The 11,067-nt window shown below is 36.2% G+C and overlaps 1 protein-coding gene across 1 annotated transcript in view; it reads right to left on the bottom strand.

The window, feature by feature from the left end:
• Window positions 1-1,017: 1,017 nt before the first annotated feature.
• Window positions 1,018-11,067, bottom strand: part of LOC110035680 (thioredoxin reductase NTRB-like) — a 19,546-nt gene continuing 9,496 nt past the window's right edge. Inside the window, exon 2 of the mRNA XM_020739954.1 lies at window positions 1,018-1,262. Coding sequence (XP_020595613.1) covers window positions 1,192-1,262 — 71 coding nt within the window. The 3' untranslated portion in view covers window positions 1,018-1,191. The remainder of the gene's footprint in view (window positions 1,263-11,067) is intronic.

The raw sequence follows: 11,067 nt of genomic DNA, 5'->3' as shown, positions 1-11,067 counted from the left end.
TGTTGAACTGGTTTTGACATAAATTACATTATCGACCATCGATTTACTAGTGAAAAAAAACAGACATAAAATAGATGCAAATCTGACTATAAGTTCGTATTATCGTCGGATTTGTGTTTGAGATATCTGACATAAGCTTGTTTAATTTTTGTAACGTGTGGCTTCTTCAGGTGGGCGGATCAGTTCGATGATTTCAACATCGATATTGATCAAACGTAAAGTTCATTGAAGCAGAAATTATTTCGTGAAATTAATCATTTGCATTTTAAATTCAACATTATAATACTATTAATTATTATTTTAATAATTTAATTTTTAATTTTAATTGTTTTTCCTACTCTTTAATGAGGTCTCATATTTATTATGCAATACCTAAACTAAATATATGTTTTCATGCATAAAATATGCAACCAAAACTGACTTTAACGACACAATAGTACAGGGGCTAAAATATCTTTTGATCATTAACATCTATAAGACAACTGTTGCACAATTGCACAAAAGAAACAAACACACAGTCTCCCCACGCCAATAACTTTTACGTAACAGCTTTTTAATAAATTCTTGCAGCCCCAAATAGACACTTAGTATCATCAACCCACGATCGAATATACTCTTAACTCGTTTGGCTAGGGTTTTTCATTACTACATATCAAGCACCAACATGTAGCATGTGTTTCACTGTATATATTCTGCCAATCGATATAGAGTCCTCAATGTTTTGCCTCCTTTAGCTGCAACACATCCATCCATCCTATTTAATGTACATGCACTTAGGATGACCAAGGGTGGTTTTCGGGTCAAAGAAGCTAAGAAAATCTCCCCACTTAATCTCTCTATAGAGCCAAATAAAATCTCAAAATAATCCAAAACAATTTGCAAATTTAATCCCATAACTATCATATTTTTTCAACTCTATCCCTCACCTATACCAAAATTTATCTAAAATGATTCCTCAAGGACTGAATCAAAACCAACATTATAAAATCAAGAATCAAATTGGGATCAATTGAATAATGCGAACCTCACGACACGAAAATGTGCATAGCAATATGCTTAATCTAGAGCACACATTAAATTAGATCACATGAGTACAAATACAAACTGCATGGAGCTATATATATATATATATACATATATATATATAGTATATGACTATAATTTGGACTTTGACACGCAATCTGAAGATAGTCAATCAGCCTTTCCCTTTTGACCACCAATCTCCTGCAGGTAATGTTCAGCATCCAAGGCAGCCATGCACCCTGGAGGCCGAAAAAGAATAATAATAGGTGGACTCTGTTAGTTTTATACAAAAAAAGAGATTTAGATATATACCACATAACTCTTTACATATTTACATATCTAGCACTTACGAGTTAGATATTTACATTTATAACAGTTTCGCGTTATAAACCTATGCGTGAAAAAGTGTATTTAACTTTAAAAAAAATTAGTAATAGTGGCATTTTAATGTGATGATAGTAATTTGAGTGCTAGATATGTAAATATACAAGATTTGTGTGGTATGCATGTAAATGCCCCATAAGAACAAACATTGCCATGAAACACCATTTTACTATCATTAGTACTAGTATTTACTAAACCAAATGATTTGTGATTACTGCAACTGCTGGTCTCCAAAACAGACAATAAGGTGCCGCAAAGCATTTTTAGTGAGGTAGGATGTATCCAAGGTGAATCCCACAAGAAGATGTTATGTGAATATGAAGAATCATGAATTCTGGACCAACAAACAAAATGAAAGCGAGGAGCATGAGGAAAATCCCAAGGGCTTTAAAGAACGAGTGAAGACGCTCGAGTGCTCTTCAAATTTAAAAATTCAAATGCAAACATGGAGCGACATAGCGTTAACTTCTGTAACAGCCGTGAATGAAACCTACTACAGAGCAACGAGAAAGAATCCACTCCTCATCTCTGAAAACCTGAGAAGTGAAAATCCCAACTGATAAACATGTGTGGAAAGATTGTGGAAGCAAAGACTGCGGCGAAGTTCCTAAACCCTTATTTGCAATCCTACAGGAATGGGATCACATTAAGCATTCTGCCTGCAATCACTTCCCTGCTAGAAGTCAATGAAACCCTAAAATAATGTCCATTTTTAGCAACATTTAAAGAATCACCCATTTGACTTGACGGTTCTCACAACTCTTGCGGGAGACTTAACTCTGTCAGGTTCAGAAAAGTATTCAGCCAATTCTCCAACACCAAAAAAAAAAAACCATTGAAAAACTTATAAGCCTTGCTGAAGATGAGACAAAAGCATATGGAATCACTACGAAACTTCATTGTAAGGCTTTGTTGGTTTGGAAAACTGAGCCAAATACTTTTATTGATATAAAATATTGGCTTAAATACAACTTACTAGAGTCCTAAACTTAGGAAAGAAATAACACCTATATCTCCTAAACTTGATTAAGAATCCTAAACTTAGGAAAGAAATAACGCCCATATCTCCAAGATTACAAAAATAATATCAAATATACTAAAAATAGAAACTCCTATAACTAGCCGGAAAATAAAAAGAAATACATAAATAAGAAATAACAAGAAATAAATAAAATCCAATATAACTTATATCACTCTCCATCAGTTTAAGCATAGATGTCAATCATGTTTAACTATAACTTAAAATCATCAAACAACGGGCGAGGAAGATTCTTTGTGAGAATATCGGTCAGGTGACAAAAGGATGGGACAAATGAAACACAAATCTCCCAAAGATTAAGTTTATCCTTGATAAAATGACATTCAATCTCGAAATGTTTGGTACGATCATGTTGGACCGGATTCAGAGTAATGTTGGCGGGTTTATTGTCACCAAAAAACCGTAGAGGAATAATGGTTGGCGTACGTAACTCATGGAGCATGATGCGCAACTAGAAGACTTCACACACACCCAAAGAGCAAAACTTAGCTTAAGCACCACAACGGGTTGTTTTTTATTATTTCAAATGACAAAGTTTCCCCCAAATGAAGAAGTAATATACCGGGGTAGATCGTCGATCATGGGCGGACCTGGCCCAATCAGCATCCGTATAAACTACAACAAAAAGAGAGGTGTAACGAGTGAACAACAAACCCGAGCCTGGTGTGTCTTTTAGGTAGTGGAGGATCCGATGGATGGCGATGAGATGATGCTCGTAGGGGTCATGCATAAACTGATTTACGACCCTAACTGTGTGACAAATGTCGAACCAGTACGAGCAAGGTAAATAAGCTTACCCACAAGAAGTTGGTAGGGGTTTTTGTTCACTAGAAGGACATTAGGAACTTCAAACAATTTCTCATTAGAGTCAATCGGGAACCGACTTGCAAAGAAGTAGATTAGTCTCAGTCAATAAATCCATCAGATATTTGCGCTTGGGAAAGGCAAATGCCCGGAGAGGACCGAGCTACTTCCATGCCGAAGAATTACTGAAGGGAACCTAGGTCTTTCATCTCAAATGACATGGCGAGGATGGTTTTAAGAGATTTCAAGGCTGGCAAGTCGTTATCCGTGAGCACGATGTCGTCAACATAGACAATGAGGATGGCAAACAGTCACCAAACAAATGGTGAAAAAATAGCGTATGATCAGATTGGGCCTGAGAAAAACCACGACTCACTATAACTTGTGTAAACTTGTTGGACCGGGCCGATGGGGATTGTTTCAGTTCATTGAGGGACTTCCGCAATTGACACACTTGTCCATGAGAAGAAGTCGCCCGATGGGAGAGAGATATTAACCTCCTCAGCGAGATCGCCATTAAGAAAAGCATTCTGAACATCCAACTGAAGTAAGGCTCGATCCAGACTCACGACTAGGGATAATTAAACCCGAACAGTATTTAGTTTAGCAACCTGAGCAAACTTTTGTTCATATAGTCAATACCATAAGTTTGTGAATATCCTTTGGAGACCAACCACACCTTGTTGCATTCAAAGGAAACACCATAGTTAAATTTGGTGTTGAAAATTCACCTATAACCCACCACTTTCTTTCCCAAGGGGAGATCAACCACGTCTCAAGTATGGTTGCACCAAAGTGCATTAATCTCATGCATGGCAACAACCTTCTAGGATGAGTCAGCCAAAGTCGTCTCAATAGTGGATGAGAGACAACGATCAACCAAGGATGTGGCAAGTGCTTTGTAGGACACAGATAAGAAATGGAACGAGACATATTTCGCCATGGGAAAAGAGGGTAAAGTGTCATGGTCGTACCTGTTTGTGTAACTCAATAGAAAGATTCAAATTTTCACTCGGAATAGGAGTGACGCCCCGTAAGTTGAGAGAGCATTGTACGGGGACGTTGGACAAAGCTGCCACAACCTAGCCATATAGCTTGGAATTAACCAAGTCAGAAACAGCAGTCGAACGCCATTAACATTTAATTACATTTCCTTAGATTTAAAACTTTTAATTTGTAAAAGAACCACTAATAATTCACAAAATACAATAAAAACAAAACATCCAGAAATAACAAAATCTAAAGACAACATCTCAAACTAATACAAAGCAGTATAACACTATCTGAAAGAAACAATACAAGGAAACTACGATCATAAATACCTAAAAACAGTGGTATTCCTGTAAACAGTCTCTCCTATCTAACATATCAACCTATAAATTTTTTTTTCTTGAAAAAAAATATTAATTGTAGCAATAAATTTAACTTAATGAAAAATTATAATCTTATATGCATTAAATTATCATACTAATTCTATGAATGAATAACCAAAGGAAAATGCATTTTATTTCTTTATAAAACTTTAAAATAATGTTAAATTTATCCTTCCGTTTCACTTTAACTATATACCGTTTTTAACCTCTTTAAGAGGCATAACAAGATTATTGTCATATCCGAAGATATCCTAAAAAATATACCCGAATGTACCCTAAAAATGTACTCGAATGCACCCTAAAACATGTACCCAAATGTATCCTAAAAAATATACCTAAAGGTACCCTTAAATTGCACCCGAAGATACCACTTTACTATTTTCTACAAATTGCATTGGTACATCGCATCCCCTGTCATTATCATTTGGAGGTAACCTTGTATGACTTAAACTTTTATATTTCATTTCCTTTAAATTACCACTTTTTTAGAAACATTAAACATTCATTTTTACCTTTTTCCCATTTCATTTCCATAACATATAACTATAGAATAATTGTTTACAATATTACAAAAAAATTTTAGTAAATAAATATTAATTTAATACATATAAGAAAATAATTAATCACTTTTGCTCTCAAGATACCTCTGAAATATCCATCACTTCCCTTCACTTTCTTTAACTAACGCCTAAATCAATTAAATATACATTTAGTTATAAGGATTTCATTCTAACAGAAAGGTGTACATATAGCTAATGACAAATAAATATATTAACACCTATAAACCAATAAGCAATTCCTTTACGTTAAAAGATTTGGTTTGCTTCTTTTGCAAAACTCCACTTTTCTCTTACAACTCTAAGAGATTCACCACTAACCTTCTATCTTTATATCTGGTTAAATTTAACCTGTTATTAGCATTTAGCAAGTAAACTAATATTTTTTCATTCAAGTAATTAATATCATACAATCTTAAATACTTGTAAGATTCAATTCTTACCATTCCCATAAAAGGCTTAAATTGCACACGAGCCGTCTCCCGTCTCCTTCACATCAAATTCATCGACTTACAATATCTGATTTAAATTCATAAACCATAAATGTTAATATATAATCTATTTGACTAATTACATTTATATATTTTAAAACTTAAACCAAATCAATTAAATTTTATTTAACTTAAATTAAAACTTACATTTTTACCTTACATATACTCGGTCGACTGCCCTATCTCATGCACGAAAGGCTTCGCAGAGAGCCTTCCCTTTCTCCTCTTCTTCAGTCCCAACTCGACCCGATAGAGCAGCGCAAAGGGTCGGTCGCGACTTATTCTACATGAGAAGACGACACAACTCCTTTCACCTTTGATCGTTGATCTTCCCGAAAGGATTCTTTCGCACGGCTCAATCCTCATCCCCACAAGGTAGTGCAAACTCCTCCTTCGCATAGAACCAACAAACAAAACTGCGGCTTTCTCCTCTTTGGTTGCGATTCAATCCAGGTAAGCCCTCGGTATCTTTTCTTCTCTCCTCTTCCTCCACAAGTATAGCGTTGAGCCGCTCAACTTCCTTCCACTCCCACAATAGGGATTTCCCTCTCGATCGCTCTGCTCTCCCTCTAGTTCGCTTGCTTGTTTCGAGTGAGGGGAAATGTGAAAGAGTTGTACGATAAGATTCTTGAGAGGGGTTGTCTCTCCTCTAACTGTAGACACTTTTTTGAGATTATTTATTTATTTAAAAATTAAGTTATTACAATCTGCCCTCCTTAAAAAAATACCGTCCTTGAAATTTAAAAATAATCATGAAAATAAACATACCTCAAACGAAAAGTTGATATATTTCTTGCATCTCAGAGACTTTATCTTAAGTAGCATCCTTCTTCGACCTATGCTTCCATAAAATCTTCACAAAAGAGGAACACTTTGTTCCGCAACTTCTTCACATCATAATCTAGAATCTTTTCAGACCCCTCGACATAAGTCTAATCAACTTGTATATCAAATGAGTTTGCTATCAACCTACTAGCTTTATATGCAACATATTTTTTGAGCGAAAAAATGTGAAAAGATTATGCACTCATTGCATATGAATTGGTAAAGCCAATCTGTAAGTTACCTTCCCAATCCTCTCCACAATGTCGAATGAACTGATAAATTTGGGGCCCAATTTTCTTGTTTTTCCAAAACGTTGCACATCCTTCAAAGGAATGACCGAGATAAAAACCACCTCTCCAACTTCAAACTCAACAAGTCTGTGCTTGACATCGTAATTGTCTAACATGCACTGTCCTCAATCTATCTCGAATCAGTCTAATCTTCTCATTAGCATAATTAACCAAGTCATCTCCAATTATGTTTCTTTCACTTGTTTCTGCCCAACATAATAGTGCCCCGCACTTTCTTCCATACAAGGCTTTATGTGGAGCCATCCCGATGCTAGCATGGTAATTGTATTGTAAGCAAACTCTACTAAAGGTAGTGATTCCGAACCTCCACCTAAGTTAAGGACACAACCTTAATAGGTCCTCCAAAATCTGAATAATCCTCTATGATTAATCATCTGCCTGGGGGTGAAATGTTGTATTGAAAGTCGGTTGGATGCCCAAAGCTTCATAAACCTTCTTCCACAATCTGGAAGTATACCTATCATCTCTGTCGGAGACAATAGATATTGAAACTCCATGCAACCTTATAAATTGATACACATACAATTTGGCTAATCTTTCCACTGGATCTGTTTGTCTAATTGGTAAATAATATGCAGACATAGTCATTCTATCGACAATTACACATATAGCATCATGATCCTTGCGTGATATAGGCAAAACAATCACAAAATTCATCGCAATCTCCTTTCATTTCCACTCGTCGACAATTTTAATTGTATCGTGCCCGGGGTAAGGAGAACACATCGAAAAAAAATAAGAACACTTGATCATGTGGTTCATGGCACCTGAATCGATAATCCACAAACCCGAAGAAGCATAACCAACGAGAGCCATAAAGAGTTATCTTGACGGGGATAAAAGGTTGACATGCTGGAGGAGAACTAGCTAAAACCAAATAGCTTAATCAAATGCTCCACCTGAATCTTAATAGAATCCGACGAGTCAGGATTGGTCTGAGTAGGGGTCAGCTGAGTTGTCGAGGATTATGAGATTGTACTGAGACCTTTAATAGCTGAATATTTGGCCGAAGACTTATTTGTGAGTTTCTTGTGGAGCTTCCAACACTTGCCATGGGTATGGTAGGGTTTATGACAAAAATCACATCTGGAGTGATTGGCTCAAGTCAACGTTGCAGAGTATGGAGTACTCTTGGAGACCCAGGCTAAAGACTCAGTTGAAGTGGTTGAGTTGTCGAGCATGACAATTCTCTTGCTTTCTTGGAAGTGAATCTTGGTGAATGCTTCCCAGGTTGAAGGAAGAGGGTCAACTTCATCAAGAATCGTGTTCAGGCCAACTAAAAATTGAAACACGCGATCCTTTTCAAAAATTTTATGAAAAAGTGAAAGGTCTGCTGGAGAATCCCAAGTGTAGTTAAAATAGATGTCACATTCCAATCAAAAACAACCAAGTCGTTACCATATCGGGTCACCATCTTTAATCCCTATTTAGCCTAGTGGGCCTTATTAGAAACTTCATAGAGTTGCCCATAATTACAAAATTTTGAGTCGTTATCACAAAGAGTTGTCCAGATGGCACTTGCATATGGAAGAAATAGGCAAGAACGACCATTAGAAGTCTCCATGGAAGTAATTGGCCATGACATTACCATTCAGTTCTCTACATCCCACGCAATAAATGTAGGGTCAATCTTTGAAGGTCCTTGAATCGTACTCATGAGGTCGTCGATTTTACCTCGACCTTCGACGAACAACAAAACAGCATGAGATCACCGAAGGAAATTGGAACAGTTGAGTTTATGAGTGGTAATCAAGAAATTCATGTGGAATTCAGATCCTCCAGTCTGCGAAGGGATCGAGAAAGGTTTCAAACCTCTGGTGGAATCAAGAATAGCGTTGGATGGAAGCTCGGAGATGGAGGAATCAACCATGGCTCCAACAAAGCAAATGAGGGGATTGGTCGATGAGGTACAAAAGAAGTTGATCCCAACATCAGGCAACCTACAGGGAAGATTTTTCGATTGTAGGAAGGAGTTGTAGCCAGGGGAAGGGCTACAGCAGGGAATTTCAGCTACAGGGAGGACAACTAGCCTTGGAGAAAAATAAGGAGGAAATTTCTGCTGGAGGACGAAGACGGGAGGGAGGTTCCAAGGAGAAAAGAGGCCTATCAAGAGAATTTCCAACTGTAGGAAGGGAATTCGAGCAGGCAGGTGGAGGTCCTACGGTTATGGTAAGATCTTTAGCTTTGATGCCATGTTGGTTTGGAGAACTGAGTCGAATATCTTTATTGATACAAAATGTTGGCTTAAATATAGCTTACTAGAATCCTAAACCTAAGAAAGAAATAACACCCATGTCTCCTAAACTTAGAAAAGAATCCTAAACTTAGGAAAGAAATAACACGCATATCTCTTAAGCTTAGGAAAAATATCCTAAACTTAACGAGGAAATAACACCCATATCTCCAAAACTACAAAAATCAAATCAAATAAACTAAAAATAGAAACTCTTATAGCCATTTGTAAATAAAAGAAAATTCATAAATAGGAAATAACAAGAAATAAATAAAATCATAATAGCTTCTATCATGCTTCAATAAAAGATGCTGCTAGTTAAAGATTCAAAACTTGTAGTCACTCATGCAACCATCAAACAAGTTTATAGAAAGGACATTTCAGACACACACAACCAACAACAACCAAGGATATTGATAGAGTTATTTGAACTCCCCAATTGCTACATCAAAATTGAGGAGTAATTATATGATCTCGCCTTCATCCTCAAGACGCTCAAGAGATGCTTAAGTGAGGCATAACTATTTTGTGAGTTCTTGGAAATGATAGATGCACCCGACCAAGTTTTTAAATTTCCAACTTATGGTGAACCAAGTGTAAGGGGCAATTCCTAAGTAAAGCTACAAAAAATATCATTTTAAAGTGAAGACAATGATCAAATTGATTTGAGTACTTCAAGAATGAGCAAATCCCAAGAAAACAAAATCAACCCGACAATTTTCTTTCCAAATTGTAAATTCTGATGAGCAATCAACATTGGAGTAATCTCATCCCAATGTCAACAATGAGATAGTTACGGGAATTCAAGATGAGACAGGCAAATTGGATGGATCCATTTCTAGCGTATCTGATGATAGGAAAAATCCTGCCCTTTGTGGCCAATCAGAGAATCTTCAAGATCAAAGCTATCCTTACTAATAAGAGACGGGTTATTTAGGGGTTTTGTCACTTCAATGAACTTGAGGTTGGGAGGGAGAATAAAGCAGAAAGAATTCTGAACAAAACTCATTTAGGTATTGCCAAGGTCACTAAGGAAGGAGAACCTTAGCACACAATTGTAAAACAATGATACTTTTGGTTCCCTCTCAAAAAAAAAGGGCACAAGGACGTTCTCGAAAAGATGACTAAAATGACATAAATTCACCATGGTGCCACTACAACCCTCTCACAAGCTATAAATAATATCTAGCTTATGGCCATTCATAACTTGCCACATGGACTTGATCGGTGTATTTTCTCTAGCCAGCAGCCAGAAAAGTTTATCCAAGTAATGATTGGTTGCTTCTCCATTGTCGGCCGTTTTATTGTTCAACTTCACTTTCGTAGTTTGGAAACGGTGATGATTTTGTGATTTTGAAAATAATATAAATATAATTTTTTTTAAAGAAGTAACGTTTTTTAATTTTTAAAATAAGTGAGACCAAACGAGTCTCACATTTTTAATAGTTTAGATGATTTAATACAATACTACAAGCAATACATTTATCCCGAAGAATAAATATATTACTTGTAATAGGGATTTAATCATCTAGACTAAACAATTTGTGACATCCGTTTTGATCTGCGAAATATTTTATAAAAAGGCCAACAAGTTCCCCTATCTAACATAAAAATTAGATAGGGTTTATTTTATCTGGGTTCCTGGTTCCCTATAGAGGCAAGCCCCTATAGTTAATTATATCTTAAATGATCGAAATCACTTAAGAAAACTCTCGATTAAGATCAGGTGGTTTTGCTTTCAAGATTTCAAAGTTTAGGTTTTCACGATTGGACATGGGAAAATCAAATAAGAATGACTCAAAATAGGAACAATTATTTAAGGAATCCAAAGGGAAGAAAAGTAGGGGACATCACAGATCCAGGAGAAACCCCGGAGATGTCCCAACTATCCTGATGTTCGGCTTTATGTCTTTGAAGTGATAATTATTTGATGTTTCAATCCTGCAAATTATTTAAGACTTAGGACTTATGTTTGCACAACGTCAGACTGTGCAAATAGCCTAAAAGACAGGAGGATTTACACCGTA

The sequence above is a fragment of the Phalaenopsis equestris genome, unplaced genomic scaffold (assembly GCF_001263595.1).
Source record: "Phalaenopsis equestris unplaced genomic scaffold, ASM126359v1 Scaffold199064, whole genome shotgun sequence".
NCBI classification, from domain to species: domain Eukaryota; kingdom Viridiplantae; phylum Streptophyta; class Magnoliopsida; order Asparagales; family Orchidaceae; genus Phalaenopsis; species Phalaenopsis equestris.
Note: the sequence above shows the minus strand (reverse complement) of the source record. Positions and strands in the feature narration are given on the sequence as shown.